This window comes from Centropristis striata, chromosome 4 (assembly GCF_030273125.1).
Source record: "Centropristis striata isolate RG_2023a ecotype Rhode Island chromosome 4, C.striata_1.0, whole genome shotgun sequence".
NCBI lineage: Eukaryota > Metazoa > Chordata > Actinopteri > Perciformes > Serranidae > Centropristis > Centropristis striata.
In genome coordinates, this window is record NC_081520.1 from 29,532,071 (window position 1) to 29,551,444 (window position 19,374).

The following is a 19,374-nucleotide window of genomic DNA, read 5'->3' on the forward strand; positions in this document are numbered from 1 at the left end:
AACCCATTGGTTTGTGGTCTCCAGTTTCGAAGCCTTGAGTTCAGCATTTTGGCCACCAGCATCTTTGTTTTTGGCCGCCGCCATATCATTTTTTTGCAACCAGTGCATGCACAGAAAGGATCTGGGGCTGGAGACAGTACATCTCTACATCTTTCATCTCTCTGACTCCTCAGAGCGTCTTTTAGTCTAACCGAAGGTTTCAGTGGACATGTATGTCACAGGCTTCACCCACGTCATGATTTATTTTTCAAGAATGTTTCCATTTCCACCTCATTCCAATCTGAAGAACCTTTTTCCAATATTTTTTTTTTCCTCCAACCTGAGGTTTCTGTATGTGCAAATTAAAATTGTGCATAAAACCAGACTCATGGAAAAGACTTATTGTTAGATCCAAAGAAAAAGCACTAATGTAGGGGGTGTTAGCACTGCAGGAACATTCATTTCTTAATTTTCATTTTACAATTTGCCCATATATGCACATAACTCAAAACAAATACCAAGGATAAATATGCAAATGTATTTTCAAAACTGAATTTCAATTTAAAGCTTTAATTCTTAAGTTGTAACACACGCTGTACTTTTAGCCTAATTAAGATAGTCAAATAGAGTTTAGAGAGAGTCTGGTTACACTCAAAGCTCAAGGATCTGAATCAAATGATAAAATGAACTAGTGGGCTCAGCTCCATAAATCAACCAGACACAATCAACGCCAATCAAGATAAAGGGGAAATGCTTCAAATACTTGGCAGGAAATCAATAATCAGTGACGCAAGAGAATCCAAAAACACGTACAACATCAGCTGAGCTGGCCAACAACTTTGTACGAGTTGTACTCCAGTGGGATTTATTTTTGTTGCCATTTATGGTAAACACAGACTAGTATAACCAGGTCCTGTTTGAGCTAAAATCAGCCTACAGACAGTTTTCGACAGACAAGATGTCATTGCACAAGTATGTCTCTGGAGACAGAAGACGAACCATGACTATGGAGCCACATCACGGGCCTCAGGCTCAGGTGAGCGGTAAAAACAGACATCAGAGACGTGAAGAGGCCAAAGGGTCACTTACCAAGTTCACGTTGCAAACATCCCAACAGCATTTTAGCATGTAGCCCATCTAACTTTATCAAGTGTGGACAATAATTAGCCATATTATCTTTCATGTCCTGGGGAGGAAGGATTCTGGTGTCCCTACAACTCACGAACACTAAATAAGGATAAATGGACACAGAAGCTGGCAAGCTTTAACTGATGGCACATAGCGGCTGGGGGTTAAGTGCGTTTCATAACGTTCATGAGAAGTGACCTGGGTATTTGCCCTATAATGTCCCCTTGAGACGATTACATATGTCTGTAGGAATTTGAAAGCAACTGCAGACTACTATTAGCCTGTAATAGAAGACAATATTTATATTTCAGAAACGTCTGTAGGTGTAAAAAAGGAATAATGTCCCGAGCAAACGTGATAGTGACATGACAGTGGGCACACTTCCAACTGAAACACAGGGTGGGATATAAACCACTCAGACAGTCTGATTGCACTATGAGGACTGGGTCTGAATTTGTCTCATCTCAGGAACAGCCTGTCCAGGGTCATCACACCTCCTCCACTTTACAGAGACTGATAGATAGCCCGCAACATTATGTAACCACATCTTTCCATCCAACACTCCCTCCTCTTCTTCCCACCATTACCAAATCTGTCATGTATGGCCCACCCGTCTGACCACCGGCACACTCAGCCTGAGAGGGAATTCTTGCAGACAGATGAAGCTTGGAGCTTCCAAGCAGGGATTTCTGTTTATACCTCATGCCTGGCCCCAGGACCCATATGTCAAAGGAACAGCACCAGAACAGAAAAACAGCAGAGGACTCTGATATCACCCCCTCACTGTGAAAACAACCAGTGGTGTCAAAATCCCCCAGAGTTGAGGATGGATGGGTTTTTGGGCCAATCCTTTAGAGGAGAAAGACTTAAATCCCTGGATTCCCCACATCGCTGTCACTGAGAATCATTAGGTCTTCACAGTAACACGGCATGAGGGGTTCTGTTATGTTAAGACACAATAAAAAAATGAGCTCTGACACAGTCAGGCAGAGGTGCCAAATGAAACACTATGTCCAAAGGAATAAATCCTAGGAACAACGGCTACTAAATTCACAACTAGAAGATTAAAAATAGTCTTCAAAGCCAGACGCACATAACTTTTATCTCATGCTGTTAATAACTCAAACTAAATATCTGCCGATACATAATTGTTTATGTGACAATTTTAGACCAGTAAGTGCCTGAACTAATTAATTTGAACAATGATTTTTCTTCTCTCAGTTGAAGGTGGCAGCAAGCCTGCATCAACTGCCACGCAAATGAGTCGCCTGACATGGGTAAACATCACTACATATGGATCTTTTGAACATATGACAGCAGCACAGAGTGGAGTCCTACATTTTGCCTACATTTTACTGCTGGTGCTGTGGCCTGACCATAGGGCCTGACAGACTAGGATGATTTACCAATTTGAAAAAAAACACTCAACATGTATCTATCACACTGGCGTTTCTTAGACCTGTATTAATTGATGTTTTGCCCCCAAGTGGGCAGCACAACAAGCTATTGTACACAACACTGATAAACGTCTTCTGTTCCTTCCCACTTAGTTCTGCTTGTTTAACCACCTAAAACAATCTACATCAGTTTAAGTGTATGCTAAGTATATTTTAGAGGAAGTCCACTTCCAGAATGGAAACATAAAATAATTGAATGATTTCAATCTAAGTCTATGGGGAAATTACTTGTTGGGTCACATGGCATCATGTGACCGACCCAGAAGCTGTAATTCCACTGTTTGGCCACTACGAAAAATCCCTGGGGGATTAGTGTAGATGAGAAATGGATCATCAGTTTAAAAAAATATTAGGTGGTAGGAAAAAAACATTATAACAAAAGAGGAACTCTCCGCTGTGTTTAGTGATGCATCCCACAAGAGCCTACGACAAACAAAAGTTTGGCCATGGTACATTAATCCATTTTGAAGTTATGCAGCTTTTTGTTTTAGGCTGCTCCCACTGCCCACCCTCTTTTTCCAATTGGCATTAATAGTAAATCAGTCCATTTTCTTCATGACCAACCTTTCCAAAAAAAGTCTATAGAAGTGTGCGCCTTTTGGTCCACTCATTGCTGCACCCCCTTTTAGCCAATTGACAATAAAAAAAACACACACCTTCTCAAACGCATACTTGACCTCCATGCCAAAAACTATGTCTGCTAGAAGTTGGGGAAGTTTTTTGGTCCTACCAACAAGAGCAGCTGGTTGCGGGTAAAACTAGCAAGTGGACCAAGAGTTCATTTTGTTCTTGACAAAGCCTCTTTTACAGAGCCTTATAAACCATACAGTTTTGAAAGGTATGGTATCCTGCTTTGTGAGGACAAAGTGTGCTTGATGGCATGGTCTTAACATTTTTATCTACATAAGCCTGAAGCGAAAACATCATATTAGGAATGACTATAATAACTAGATTAACATTCAAGACTGTTGTTATTGGATACAGCATGCTCCAGTGCTCTGAAGTAATCCATCTGATCATACTCTGTGCAAACCTTCTGCATTCAAGAGCAAACTGCCAATACTTAAAATTGAAAAAACAAATTATGAAATAGCATGCAAGTGGACTCATGGTGAATTAAATATACTACTTACAAAAGCCAGTGTTATATATTTTGTGAATGTTGGAGTTCTGACCACATCTTCAGAGTTCTCTCCAAATAACACAATGTGGTCACAAGCTAAATAGTGCAGCAGCTAGACCAAAACCACTTTCCCTGAAGCCAAACAACTTGTTGTTCACCACTACTAAAACCCAAGCAGGCCGCTGTATTTCAGACGGAGATCCCCGGGTATTAATTAACAGTGTAAGTGAACCAGAGACTGAGAGTGCAAAAGAAAAAGATTGAGAGAGTGAGAGCGTTCTCTATGACAACTGTTGACAAGCTTTAAATCCTCCATGCTCCCCTTCATCCTCACCTCCATCATCAAGCTGTCAGCAAGGACTTGGGGCACCATTTGATTTGTTTATGGAAGTATTAATATGCTGTTTTAGGGAGTAAAAATAAAGAATCATGTCATTGTGGGACAGGTGCAGAAAAAGACTGGCAGAATAGAGGTGCCACATGGAGTTTGCTGAGGTTAAACGAGTTGTAGAGCAATAAGGAAGCCCTTCAGACTTACAAGCATCCCATCGACAAACAGGAAAAAGCCAGCATCAGCATGGTAGTACAGGTGTCCTGACAAACACAACCCGTGTAAAAGTGTCAATTCATCAGCCAATACAACATGTACTCTGGACTCGCAGAGGGAATGTTCCATACTTAGTCTGTTTCTGACGACAGTCCAATGGCAAACCAGCTTGCCCGAGAAAATCTGGACCACTTGACGCAATTAGATTAATTACAATCATTATATTATGTGATCATGGCCACTAACCCACTTTCTTCACCACATGCTTTCAGCCAATGCTGTCCAGTGTACGTGACTACATTCTTCATTTGTAAAGATCCACAGAACAGGGGACATAATTTCCACACATATGGTCACATTTTTGATTTTGCCAATTCTGCTTTTTTCTAAAATTGAAATTGAAAGCTAATTTTGATCTGATCTTGATTGACACCCCTACATTTATTTTTGCTATTCTGAAAGTGTAACTGACAGTTATTTATATTGATGGATGTTTACCTCAAGATAATCACCCAATGGTCTTTACGTCCATTTAATTTGGCAAATAGAGGAAGCATTATGTTTACAGACACATTTAAGCAAACACATTGAGTATCCCTTACGAATGCTTGTAATGTTGACATAAAGTGGCAGCACTCTGCTACATCTACAGTACATCTAGACACTGACAACAATCTGGCTCCAGCTGGATTTTCCATCCAGACTGCTGTCTAAGAGAAAGAGACTATATTCATCTTAAACTGTCCCACTTTCCAGTCCATAAAAATCAGACATCTCCCAAACCAGAGCCTCGCCTTGGACCCCATTTATAGGAGCAGAGAGCCGGCTTTTCCAGCCAGACCTGTCACACACTCACAGACCCACATTTGGCCTGTTGGGTCCTGGTTTCATCTCCCACACACAAGCCCACGCTCTCTCTATTCACTCACAATTCCAAATTGAATTCTGACAGACGTGCATCCAGTACATCAGTAGACTGGCATGGATAAGGTTTCTACCGCCTGCAGCTTTAATTTGCCTCCCACCAAAAGAAAACTACACAGCACTTCACGTAACCTGTCAGATTTTTAAACCTCTTAATCCACAGACCACCTTCTGGAATTAGGTATTTACAAAAATCTATATTGCACAATTATCTTTTAATTAATGTTTTGCCGTTTTTAAAAACTGAGGTCTTCAGCTTTCAGAATCCGAAAACCAATTGAGTGGGTCCCAATAACCTTTTTTTTTTTTGTCAAATTGTATTGTTAAACCTGACAAAATAAATCAAAAAATTAAATGATTAAATCCCAAATCTGAAATCTTTATTTACAAAAAAATATACAAATGGCACATCTTGAATATCATAAAGCATAACTTTAATTATAGTTAAATTTCAATTTTCTTCAGTATCTAAAAATATTTTTTGGGGGGGGGGGGGGGGTTGAATATGCTTGATACAGTTTTTTTTAAAGAGTTTTTTTTACATTTCCCTTTAACTCTTTAAGACTATGAACAGATCAGGATCGGGTCTTGCACAGTCTTGACGATGAGAAAAAAAAAGGCAGCCAATGGTGAGAATATTTTTTTAATGTGGCACGTCCCCTGAACGGCAAAGCATCATCAGGTCATCATCAACATGAGCACAGATGGTATGTGAATGGTCACTGGTAAATTTCTTGTTCCTTGCTTCAATTGTTTTTTTATTTTTTTATTTCAACAGATGCAGGGAATGGGAGGAAACTCCGATGAGTTTAATTCTTGTTATGCCCAAAACACACCTATAACTACGTATAACAAAGAGGCAAAATACAACTCTAGCCCAGATTGTGTGCTGTGTAACTAACAGTCAACAGCCATGCCTCTGTGAGGATGCTCTTAAGCACAGCTGTGCTCCATTCATAATGACAATGCTAGTAGGGTATAACACAAATAAAATGTTGACCTGATGATGCACTAGATGAAGAATCAGGGGATCACAAAGGTCATAAAAATTGCGTGTGTGTCTGTACAAAATTGTTGGTCTGTCTGAACCAACGTGGTGGATCAACCGACCGACCACCATTGTGACCCCAAAAGTCATGCAGCTAGCATGGCTAAAAACGTTCTTTAACTGAGCTTTAAGGCTTGGCCAAGAATGGAAACTAAAATTGCTACCTCTTTGTCTTTTGTATCTCTTAATCAGATGGAGTGCATCCCAAAATACGCAGGCAAGGTTCTGGTAACCATCAGTAAATCCTGGCTAAAGCCCAGTCTGTGAGCCCAGACGCTTTAAAACACCCTGACATACGCTAACAATTTGAACTATCATTCACATCATTCTTTCACATTACTTTTTCCTTTTACTAAAGTGGCTTTTACATAAGAGTTTTATGTCATTTTAATCTTCTATGTAAGCGAATGCTGCTTTACTTTTGCATTTTACTTTTGTGCAACACTTTTTATTCATCTTCTTCCACTTTTAATTATTTTTTAATACTAAAAAACTAAAAATGATACAGAGCTAACTGAGTAACAAAATGTCAAAAGTAGTGTTTCCATCAACAGCAGTTCAGAGCATCTCGTCTGCTCTGCACAGAGAAACCAGTTGATGAGACAAGATACCTGCCACACTGGGACATGTCAGCGCAATGTTGACAGACTGTTGCTTAATATAGACGAGGCCAAACAAAAGCACAAGGCCTCTCATACTTGGCTGGTGGGACTGCTTAAAATAGAGAGCCCAATATCAATATGTACACACGATATTCCAGGTCCTGACACCCCAGGGAACGTGAGGTCACAGCACTAAGACCACAAACACTAGAACCTGAGAACATTGTCTGCATGTTCCGTCTACTGGCAGCAGGAGCTATACCTATCTGCGACAAATGTTTGGGGAGTTAATGTCAGGCATTCTATTGAGGGCATAATTGTGGAGCATTCATGCATGTTAGCACATGGACTCTATTTTACAACAAATGTAATAGTAAAAAGTGTACATACCATTCAAAAAGTTTCTCGGATCAGCATATTTCTTTACGGTTTCTGTTTCTGTGAAGTGATTAATAGCATGACAAGTGATGCCCATGATTTTTTAAAACACGGAACACTGCAAAGGCTCATAGCCAGCCCTTGTCTAAAATATCAGCTGTCTTGACTAACGACTGTACCTAAGCCAGAGACCCCTCTCCAGCTCATAAACAGCTCTCTCTGTGGAATCTCCACTAGAAACCATGTGTTTTCATGTCCTGACCTAGCTGAGTCCACAGACTCAGCCGCCCCCTACTATGTAGAAGTTTCCATCACTTCTTTGTTGCAGAAAGAGCTCGTAAAATAACTTTAAGAAGACAAAGTCATACAGAGGCAAAGGTTTGGTAAAGGTAGAGAAAAATGAACTACATGAGCCATGAAGCATCAGCCAGGCTTATAGAGATAAGATCTATATCAGGTGGTTTGTTCCAACATCTGCTTATAACCAGTCACCCAGTGGTTGGAGATGATAGAAAAGCAACAGTAACTTAAATAACCACTTGTTACAACCAAGGTCCACAGAAGACCATCTCTGAACGCACAACATATCCAACCTTGAAGCAAATGGGCTACAGCAGCACAAGAGCACACCGACATTTTATTAGAACCTTTACCCCCCTATGAGAAAGTAGTTGGGTTGGGTTTGAAATTGTCCTTTAAGTTTTCTTTATTTCTTTTTTAACACAATACAATAAAGGTCAAAACTATGAATACCCTCAAGAGATTATGCTAAAATGTGTGTGAGTATCCCCCCTTTTAAAAGGAACATCAAGTCTTTCCTCTCTCTTCCACCCCATCTTTGAGTGTGGCCATTTTTAATAGATATAAACACTTGTGCCTTTAGACATGGTCAAACGACATTGTACAAACTAGTACATTTAAAGCACACTGATAATGAATGGATCTCAAAATAGAACCACTGCTCCTTCAGACTGAAAGCTCTCTGTTACAGTAAGATAGTTTGGGAGAAAGATTTGAATGGCTAAGAATTCTCCTGGAAGCCTTCAGGGATCCAACTGGGAGAAAATCCCGACATCGGCCTAAAACACACTGAAGGGATTATACATCCTTAGTGCCCTGTGAAGCCTCTGAATCCTCCAGAAAGCAGTGGAGGATGTGGCAGACGGGAAGACCAGCTAAACGGGGCCCAGTAAGTGTCAGGAAAGGCTTGATGAATCAAAACTAAGATCATTCAAACCAGTTCTCTCTCACACCACAATATACTCTTTTGCTAGCAGGAGGACCTGTTGATCCTGTAAGGATGTTCTACTTGAGTGTCGAGAACATACAGGTGGTGAAAAATAGTCAATAAACCTGACATCACACTATTTAGCTCAGATGTGCTGATCAAAACAAAAGACTTTGGAATCAGGGACATAAACCACTGGGACTCACAGTGTGCTTTGAGTTGCACAGTTTAAAGCTACCAGGCTGCCAAAAATACCTAAACAATCCTTCACAGTCTACTTAGAGTTCACATACCATGTGTAACCGCCAAACAACCACTGACCAGACATACCTTACAGACATACCGTGCTCAGTTGTGGGAACATTATGACCTTAGGTAAAAAGAAACTTAATGTGCTGATATGAAGAGGGATAGTGAGCAAATCTATCTACAATATATTTAGAATTGCATTGAAACTTGTCATTGCATAAGTTTGAGACACAATTTAATTGTGAACGTTTTAGTGTCATTAAAAAGGGAATTTCAAGTGATACTTCTCTACATTTATTTATCTCCCTCCAAGTAATTGATGCAAAAGTTGCCTTACTATCAATTATGTTTTGGCTTTATGGTGAAAAAACCTTCTTAAAGTACTTTTGTGGTATCCCAGGACTGTTGAATGACTGTAGCATGTCACCTGTTAATCAGGGTCCCAAACAGCAGCCTGATGGTCCTCTGAATGTTTTCAGTGCACAGCCAGCTCCACTGCTTCTTCATCAGCAGACACAGGATGTTCAGAGCTACCTCAGCCAGGGCCGTCTCAGATGCTGTGCCCACAACATGCAAGACACACATAAAAAAACAACTCACTATGACATAAAAAAAATATTTACTGTGCAATGTATGTATATCTGAAAACAAGCATACATTTCTGATGTGTATCTGATGAACATGCAGGTCCAGAAATACCATCAGCACTCCACTTTATACACTTATTAACACTGCCCTCATGTGGTTAGATGTAGATGCTGCTGGATCTGCTGAGTGTTACTTTTTTTATTTATGCACCTTAAAAATCAACCATGCTCCACGATATCTGAGTGTAAGCCTGTCGCCTCTATGTGCAGCCAACCCAAATCCTCTGCAAACATATGATGTTGTATTCTCATATGCATTAAATACATATCTTTGTAATATTTTAAATATGGCAGCAAGTGAAGGAGAAATCTGATTACTGATTAGCTGCATGCAAAGATGAGTAACCAGTTTACTGCTGTGAGTTTAATTCCCCTAATCTGTAATCAAGCAAAGGCAGGTTTTTTCTCTTAATGTTACTTCTTCCAAACTGGTATCCTGTGTGTATGTTTATTTTGTTCTGCAAGCCACGTAAACAACCATGTAATCAATCAAACTACTCTGCCTTAATCCGGTTACAGTATACTCATGGAAAGGGGTGTATTTATTTAAAAAAAAACATTTATCATTTTTTCCGTAACCAAATAGTTTTGTTGCCTCAATGAAACCGATTAGCTCTGTCTGCAACCATTACGTTGTACACAAGTTATTTTAAGATATCATGCAGACGGTTCATGAGAATACATTGCCAGGGAAAACTGTGGAATCTTGTGCGCACAAGCTTGAGAAGAACACACTCACAAAGTGCAGCTTTGGATGCAAAACAAATCACTTTTGGCTCCATGCAACACATAAACACTGCCTGACAAGTTTGTAAGGTACTTCTATACCTCAACAAAAATGCAAAATGGTCAAGTTAAACTTTACAAACTGTGCTGATTTGACTATACATTTTGCATTGAGGTTGTAGCTAGTGATGGTGTTATAGTTAAATTAACATCTGACATGGTTAATCAAAATTGAACTTTAAGGGTAGAATTTGTGGATGAGCTGTTCCAATATAATCTTAAAAATATGAGACCACTAATATGTTTTTCTTTGGGAATAGTCCATTTGGCTTCATGTGGTTTGAATTCCCCTCAAAAACACCCTTTTCTGGGTTTTTTTTTTTTTTTTTTGACACATTCAGAAATTCAAGCCACTAACCTGTACTTCTCTTTCTTGGATCACATGACTGACAGTACTGAGCCTGACTGTGCAGAGGTTAACTTCATTCAAGTTTTATTGCTATTCTCGATAGTGTTAAAGTTTACATTTTCATCTGTAATTTTGCTGTCTGAATTTTACCAGTTCAGTCCAAGTAGAGCAACCTGAGGTTTGAACTTGACTTGAAATTTTAGATCCAAAATTACATAAATATAGTTGTTTGGGGTTTTTTTTTTCAAATCAAACTACTTGAGATTACCTTCTAAATTTTCTGTGTCTGTTATTCAGTGCAGAATGAATTTCATAGTTGGGTATTGGGCTGTTTATAAAGATTTAATGTAGTGTAAATACACTGATTGAAACAAAGAGGTTTTCAGACATCTATCAGTCTGCTGTGAAGGTAGCATATTGTCAACTGTCAGTCTGGTAACTCTTTCAGTGGAACATTTCAGAGCCTACTCTGAACTAAGCTCTTCAACCACCCTTCATTCACCCTGACTGCCTGGAAGGAAAAAAAACTGTCCTTCAAAAAGACAATGACCAGATGCTTAACAAGGAAGAAGTGCAATTTGGATTCAATTGAACAGTGAATGTCTCATCCTAATGTCAAGCAAATGCAGAGATCGTTTCCATATGTTGTTAATGAGATCATCCATTTTTCCTAAGGTGATTCCCTGCGATGGAGAAAAAAATGGAGCAGTGATGATACATGCTGCAACATGGTAGATGGCCAGAGACATTCCAATTAAGAGTTAAGGAAAGCTTACAGTTAAGGGTTATGTAAGGCTATATTATATAATTATACTTTTATTATATTAGGGCTCGCCAACAGTCCCTTCCTAATGCGAAGAAGACTGTGGTGTCATGTGGTTAATGTCCTCGAAAATCCAATCCCTCACTGGTATTTGGTGGCGTACTTTTGGGACGAGCTGGAACACAGATTACCCACAAACCTGGAGGGCTGCATTAAGTACTGAAGTCTGCATGGTAAGCAACAGCAAAAACATGGCCATGGCCAGAGCTAATGTTTTAAGTTTGTATTTTATTGGTCCCTGAGTGCAATACTGCTTTCATAGAGGGGAAGTGCATATAATGCAGGCGAACTGAATGCACATTTATGTCACATTCGACCCAATTATATTACTGGGTGTGTTGGCAGTTGGGTGTAAGGGTGATAATGAAAAAAAATGTCCTGAAATTTACCTACAGCAGCTTTGATACATGTACCAACTTGGCCATCTGATATCAAGCAGAGAACATAGAGAGAATAGTTTGTCTTTGTCACATATCCCCTTGCCCCATTCTTACCATGTTCCTGACTGTGTTTTCCTCTCAAGTTATCATCCAGATAGCCTTTGAATTCTCTTATTACTGGACTGTCCTCCACTGGGAATCCCCTATACCTTTTATTGTGCAATCCACACTGACTACGTCTTCCGTTGCATTAAGTGAAGCATAATCTTCATAAGACAGCTCTTTGAATCATGCAAATATTACGCTGTACATGTGTTTTAAACATATTAACTGTTTACATGTTAACTGATTCATAAACAAGGCTCCCGGTCTGTCTGTGGGTTCCTCATTCCTCACTACGCTGGCGGCTTTGAGCTGAGTTGACCTGCCTTCACCGGGCTGATTAAGAGCAGAAATCTGTGAAAAATTATTGATTACTCACTTAATAGTTTTAATTTCAACATCAACAATGTTTGTATCTACTGATTGATGGAAGTCTTGATCAATGATGAATGCTGTAAATAAGTTCAAAACACATATACAGCGGGATATTTGAGTGATTTAAACAGCCATCTATGCAGAACAACGCTTCCCTAAACATGAAAAAAACAGCTTTTATGTGTGTTAAAACACACGGGGGTCACCGTAAGACGCACATATCATGCCCTCAGTGGGGATTGACACATTTCATAGAATGGAAACCTATTTGATCTGTGAGATGCGCAAAGGACAGAAAAAAAAGGCTTCTGAAAATGTGTTCAGTGGGGATTGGGCTTAAGACTGCTATTATAGACTAATCTTGCAGTCAGCATTCATAGACTCCAGTCTACAACTAAGCGGCAAACTGGGTCTGAAAAGTGAAGCCAATGAAGAAGTGCTTTAAACTTGCAGACTTTCTAATGGCCAGCAGGGGGCGACTGATGACTGCAAAGAGAAATATGATTGTATAGAAGTCAATGAGGAAATGAACCTACATCTGTTTTGATTTATTACGCAATTATTTTCCTAATGGGTTTATGGTCTCAATCACAAGTTTTTAGGTATTTTCCAAAACAGCATGATGTTCATTTATACTGTAACTGCAACTGAGAGGTCGCTATCATGGAGTTGTCCGTGATTTCATCTAAGAACTTTCACCCTTTCACAGTGCGTTTGTTAGTTAATGGCTGTGTGACACTGCAGTGACTAAATCCACTTCTTTTAGAGTTTATGTCTACAACTGAAGCCGTGTTTGTTTCACTTTCAATTCTGGATTTGCTGACTCTCACTTGCCCATTCTCTCATCTTTTGTCTCAATGTCTCCCGATCAAGTTATATAACATTTAAAGATCAACATCACTAAATTAAGTTTGAATCCTGTTCCCCAAAGCCAGGAACTGCCTTGAGATGCACATTGACCTATTCACATTACAACCACCACAGTTTTATCCCATGTCAATGGGTTGTTTGTTAATGGGAGTTTTTTGTTTAAAAATAGAAATAAAAAGACTAGCATGCAGAGTCACATTCATGTATATTCTATTCAGCTCCAGCAGCAAGCCAAGGGTTACCAGAATATAAACCCGGTCTGATAACTCTGATGAGTGACTGGAATACGGAACAAGCTGGTTTCCATCTGATAGTCCCACTGTAAGCTTTATGAGATACTGAGTGGAAAGTTGTAGAGTTGGGCAGACAGTGACTCACAGACTGTTGTTTCCATTCTTTCCTGAGTTGTTTGAACACAAAGGAAAATGAAAGTAGAAAAGCAGACATGCTTATTGCAGGGATAATGATGAGAGGCTAGGTGAAGATTCAAATTCATGATTAGATTATAGTCTAGACAGAGGCCATCAGACAGTTGTCGTAAGGCCATCACAGATAGTAACTCTGCTGCTTGTGGTGGTGTCAAGGTTATTATAGTTAACGAAAACTAACGAAATAACAAAAACTAGAATTGAAAAAACATTTTCGTTAACTGAAATAAAAATAAAAACTAGAGTTTTTAAAAAAACGATAACTAACTGAAAATGTATTGTGTGGTTACAAAACTAACTAAAACTAACTAAAATTATAGTGAAAATGTCCATAGTTTTCGTTTTTGTCAACTATTTTCATTCATAATTCAGTGCATTTATTTGAACATGCAACACATGGTAAATATGTTTACTGAGACTGGGATGTCTACACTAGAACCAGAATTCAAAACACCCAGAACCGTAAGAGTTAATAACCTTATTGGGGCTGAGATGATAAACCAAAGGAAATAAAGGAAACATTTATTATGACCTCTTTGAATCACGCACCCAACAAATACCCCATTACAAAAAAACTAAAACACTAAAACTAACAAAAACTAAACTAAAACTAAGCATTTTCAAAAAATAAAAACTAAACTAAAACTAGAAAACTCACTCTAAAAACTAACTAAAACTAACTGAATTTGAAAACAAAAATTCACAACAAAATTAAAACTAAAACTAATGAAAAATTCAAAACTATTATAACCTTGGTTGGCAGTTGGGTGTAAGAGTGATAATGAAAAAAATGTCCTGAAATTTACCTACAGCAGTAGATAGTAACTCTGTTGCTTGTGGTAGAGTGTTGGCAGTTGTCCTGAAATTTACCTACAGCAGCTTTGATACATGTACCAACTTGGCCAGCTGATATCAAGCAGATAACAGAGAGAATAGTTTGTCTTTGTCACATATCCCCTTGCCCCATTCTTACCATGTTCCTGACTGTGTTTTCCTCTCAAGTTATCATCCAGATAGCCTTTGAATTCTCTTATTACTGGACTGTCCTCCCTCTCTAGCTCAACTCTGGTGGCCAGTTTTTCTTGGTCAGTGATAAAGGCTTGCAAATCTCCCAAAGACATCCCATTAAACACCTTTGAGAAAAGAAAAAGGTAGAACATTAATCACCCCTAAAAAGTAATTTGATTACTGCAGCAGTCAATACCATATCAACATGGAAGTTACTTACTGTGCTAGTTTGGTCCCAACTGAACAAAACTGATGGTCTAATGTCTGAGCCGTTCATAAAGGGGATGTTTTTACCAGAGAACTTCAGACGAGACCTGGAATTATACAAATAAGTTGTATGCACATATGCACAAACAAAATCAACTATCATTTAGCATTGTCCAATACTTTAAGCAGTATTAAGACTTTATGAGCCTGAACACACAGGTGTTACAACAAATGGCTTAGCTTTAATACATATGCTCCTAAATCCAAACTCACTCTTTCAATAACGATAATGTGATATTATCTAAAGCTCCAAAACAGCATCTAATCTTGGATTATAAGGTTATGTCAAGTGAATATAAAAAAAATTGTAATCATTGCGTTTGTGATATGAAAAGTGTGTTCTACTACACTGCGGTATTAATTTGAATTCGTTCAGCCCTATATACGTGGATAAAAGTGGGTCTGGATCTCTGGAGTCATACTTGCTCTTCTTGTCAAGACCCATTTTCCCTCCATCCATCTCTGTCTCATTATCCTCTGTGGGACTCTGAGGTTCTGAACGAGGAAATGCTGTCTTCAGGGTGTCCACAATGGCATTCACCACAATCTAAACACAAAAACACACAGTATTGCATTACTATGAACCCATTGCAAATTGCTAAAAAACATAATTGTGCAACCATGAAAAAAAAAGAATCAAATTAAATTTTGCGTTTATGCCACACGTCTGACTTTAGTTATTACCCTGCACATACATGTACTCATCATAAAGTCAAGTACTGGTTGTGCCCAAATGAAATATCCATCACCAAACCTTGTCTATGCGTGACACAATGAAAGGTTTCTTCACAAAGGCAATCCTGGCGTCTGTATTGAGAGCCAGAAACTCCTGCATCTCTTCACTGTTGGCTATTTCAGGGATAGCACAGAGTTGCTGAAAAAGAGGACAGAATGATGGTCTACATGTTGAGAAATAAGAAAAAAATATATAAAATGTTATCTTGGGCTGACGAATAATATAAATCCACTAACCTTTAGAAATGTCTCCAAAAGTCCTTTCCTGGCCTCTATCTTGTCACTGTCCATGTTACCAAATGGCATGTCTGGAAATATTTTCTTTGGACCTTTCACACCTGAAACACAGCCAGATTAGTCAGGTTACAACAAAGTCCAGGATATTGGCTCTAGTACAAAACATCAATCAAACTGGATCTTTTAAGCAATGGCCAAAATTTGAAATGCAAATCCAATTCTCTTTGTAGGCCATGCATTGATTTCTCTAAGCCAGGCTAAAGTTTACTTGGCTACTGTGTACACTGGTGGCTCTGACTAGGAACACAGGGTTTCATATGTTCACTAATGCCAGACTAAGACTACTAGGGCATTGGACAGAATTAAAACCCCAATTCACCCCTTCTGAACCTGGGTTGGTATTTATGATCAGCCCAGATTATCTGGTAATGTGAAGGGTTTATAGATCCAGTCTTAAACCTCTGTTATTTGATATTTAGGGGTTAAAAGTAGACATATCGGTGAGCCAATTTTTCCCAGCCACTGTCTACAGCCACATCCTTAATTTCTATTAAGACATAGTTACTTTGTGGGGCTTTCACTTTGAAAAACAGCCTGTGCCATTATTCTACTAAACTACTTGTTGCTTCAAGTACAATTGATCGTCGCACCACTTAGGTCCCACCTGAGATTATGTGAGGTCATGTGAGGTTATGCATTTCTCCCTTTGGCATAATAATTTCATTATATGTAATATGTATATATGTAGTGTGTGTTTGTAAAGTTTCTCCTTAAAGTGTGTGATGCAACCCAATTTAAAAATCTGAGCCCATCTTTAAACACACAAGAATTCTGTAAGGTGACCGAGACTCCGCTCTCTTTTACCTTTAATTAGTTTCCGCAGTTCTGTTTTTTCTTCCAGCCGAGTCTGCAGGTTGAGGAACTCGCTGTATCGTCTGTTCACCGTATGATAGGCTACAGGCTGAATGGGCAATGGATTATCACAACCTGACAGCAAAACTTCAGCATCCTCAGAGCCCGGCTGGATGCTTTCTGGGTTCTCGCAGCCCATCGCTGTCTCATACTAGGGAACCAACACAACAAAGTATAAGTCCTGACATGTGTTGCAGATTCCTGTCGCCATGCAGTTAAATATATCTGTTTGTAAAATGTTAATGGACAATCCTGATATGATTTTTTCTTCATAAATAAAATTATTACAATAACATTAAAAAGATGATGTCAAAGTTCAACACTAAAAATTACTTTGTAAACAAAAATACAAATTCAAAAGAGTTAAATCTCTAATCCCATCATCTTTTTTTCCCCCCAACCTTAAAATTCTTTTAGCAGGGCTCTGTACTTCGTAAACTGAACATCTTTGGATTTTGGATGAACGGTTAAGGATAAAACAAGCAATTGAAACTTGTCACATTGGGCTCTGGGGACATTTAATGGCCATTTTTTTCGGTTTTCTTCACTACCTTTCCTGCGCATTGCTCAGTGTTTGCACATTTCCACCAACAACTATCAATCAGTAGAATAACCTAAAAGGAAAAATGGGATGTAAATCCTATCACACTTTTTACACAATGCATGCAACAGCTTAGTGTCACTAGAGGTGAACACTATAAGAGAACAACTGGATGATCTTGTGAGTGTGTTGCAGCTGGAAAAGCATGAAGCATCATGAATAGGATTGCAAAATTCCAGGAATTTTCAAAGTAGGAAACTTTCCATGGTAATTAGCATGGATTTATGGAAATTAGCAGGAATATTTTGGCCGAATCTTGACTAAAACAACCAGATTTCATACAAGTACACTTGAATATCTCTGCTATTCCTCAATCACACATAGCACACTGCTTACTACAGGGCGACTGAGGCCACGCCCCCTACATGCACTGTACATTCCTCTATCACATGTTTCACTCAACATTTACATGTTCAATGGGACTTTTTAGAGGAAGAGGGGTTTTTTTTTCATTTAACATTTTGAATGGGACTTTTGGGGATTTTTTTACTGATTTTGAATATTTCCAAAATTCCCCAGCTTAACTTCCCATGGAAAGTTTCTGGACATTTTTCGCCTTTTTGCAACCTTAATCATGAACAAAATAATGAATAATGAACAGAAGTAGAAGCAGATTATGTAATCTCCTTACTTTGATAGTGTAAAGCGTGTAGGGGTGTGAGCCGGTGCCACGATGTTCCTTAGCTGTGATGGTGCCAGTGATGCGGAGGTTCTGGATGATAACTGGTCCATCTGGGCTGCTGAGGGGTTCAAAACTGAACGATGCTATAGGGGAAGATACCTGCAACGGACTGGCTACAGTTAGCTCATTGGCGTTCCCCAACCCAGTCTGTTCCACTCCTAGAAGAAGCTCTCTGGCTGGATTTACTGAAGGAGAGCCCCCCTCCCTCTCCAGATCCAGGAGGCTGCTGTTACTGGGAGTCCCCTCTGCTGTCCTAACTGATGAGGGGTCACAGCCATTAGGATGCCCTTCTGGTACTGAATTCACCAGGACTTTAGGACAGGAGTCATCCACTGGACTGGGGAAAACATCCTCCGGGTCCACTCCATAACTGTTGTTAACAGGTGTGGCACATTCTTTTGTTCTGTCATACAGGCCCTCCTCTTGGCCTATCATGACCAGGGAATCAATTGAACTCCGTTTACAGTCGGCCAAAGGAGAATCCAAGTCAGAGTCATTTTCCTGGTAAAATGGGTTTAACTTGCTTCCTCTCAGGTAATGCCTTAAAAACGGTTGATTAGGTTCTTCTTCTTCAGTGTTGTTTTGCGGACAGTCCACCTCGTCTGAGTCAATCACATCATAGGTGGCGAGCTCAGACGAGGCAGTTTCCGTGTCACTGACCAATTCAGTCACGGCTCTAAGTGGAGGAACCTCATTATTCTTTGTAGGCGTATGAGTTGGCTCTTGTGGTGGAGCAAGCTCTGATTCAGCAGGGAGTGGCGGTGGTGGTAGTGGTGGGGATGAAGCTGGTGGCTCTGCTGTAATCGGCTCCTGCGGTTTGCTGGCCTTGCCAAATATTTCGATCATGAGAATGTTTAACCAGTCGGGGTCAGACAGTTTATCAATAAGAGGGAGCAAAACATTACAGGTGATGAGCTCTCCGACAACGAACCTTCCGGTGCGGGTCTCCAAGTGAGGCGGTGGCACCAAAACATGCAGCAACAAATCTACCACTGCTCTGGTGTAGTTGACTGCTACAGTGTCACCGGTCATGGCAAGATGAGGTGTGGTAACGCTGGAATACGCTTTCCACAACTGCTCGCTCTCACTGCTCCACTTTGGCAGAGGCTGCTCAGACACCAGCTCCTTGGCTTTCATGTAGTCCTGCAGGTGGCAGCCAAACAAATTCAGGATCCTGTGAGTCAGCTCCTGCAGGGATTCAGAAAGTTAAACATGTCCTATTAAAAAAAAAGTGAATTTAGTTCTTTCACAAGCAGCCTACTGAGCAAATCTGGTGAACATTTCTTTCAGTACCACCATTAGTGGTGCAATATATATACAGTCATGGAAAAAATGATTAGACCACCCTTTTTCTTCAAGTTCTTGTTCATTTTAATGCCTGGTACAACTAAAGGTACATTTGTTTGGACAAATATAATGATAACAACAAAAATAGCTCCTAAGAGTTTAATGTAAGAGCTGATATCTAGACATTTTCCATGTTTTTCTTGATAATAACCAAAATCATTA

General features: G+C 39.5%; 1 protein-coding gene across 2 annotated transcripts in view; it reads right to left on the bottom strand.

Annotated features, from left to right (window-relative positions):
- snx19b (sorting nexin 19b) overlaps positions 1 to 19,374 on the bottom strand; it is a 40,356-nt gene that overhangs the window by 17,603 nt on the left and 3,379 nt on the right. For both annotated transcript variants that reach the window (XM_059330853.1, XM_059330852.1), the window contains exons 4-11: positions 17,815 to 19,053; positions 16,535 to 16,733; positions 15,671 to 15,771; positions 15,453 to 15,572; positions 15,121 to 15,245; positions 14,652 to 14,745; positions 14,397 to 14,556; positions 9,091 to 9,220 (exon numbers count right to left, since the gene is read on the bottom strand). In XM_059330853.1, coding sequence (XP_059186836.1) covers positions 9,091 to 9,220; positions 14,397 to 14,556; positions 14,652 to 14,745; positions 15,121 to 15,245; positions 15,453 to 15,572; positions 15,671 to 15,771; positions 16,535 to 16,733; positions 17,815 to 19,053 — 2,168 coding nt within the window. The remainder of the gene's footprint in view (positions 1 to 9,090; positions 9,221 to 14,396; positions 14,557 to 14,651; positions 14,746 to 15,120; positions 15,246 to 15,452; positions 15,573 to 15,670; positions 15,772 to 16,534; positions 16,734 to 17,814; positions 19,054 to 19,374) is intronic.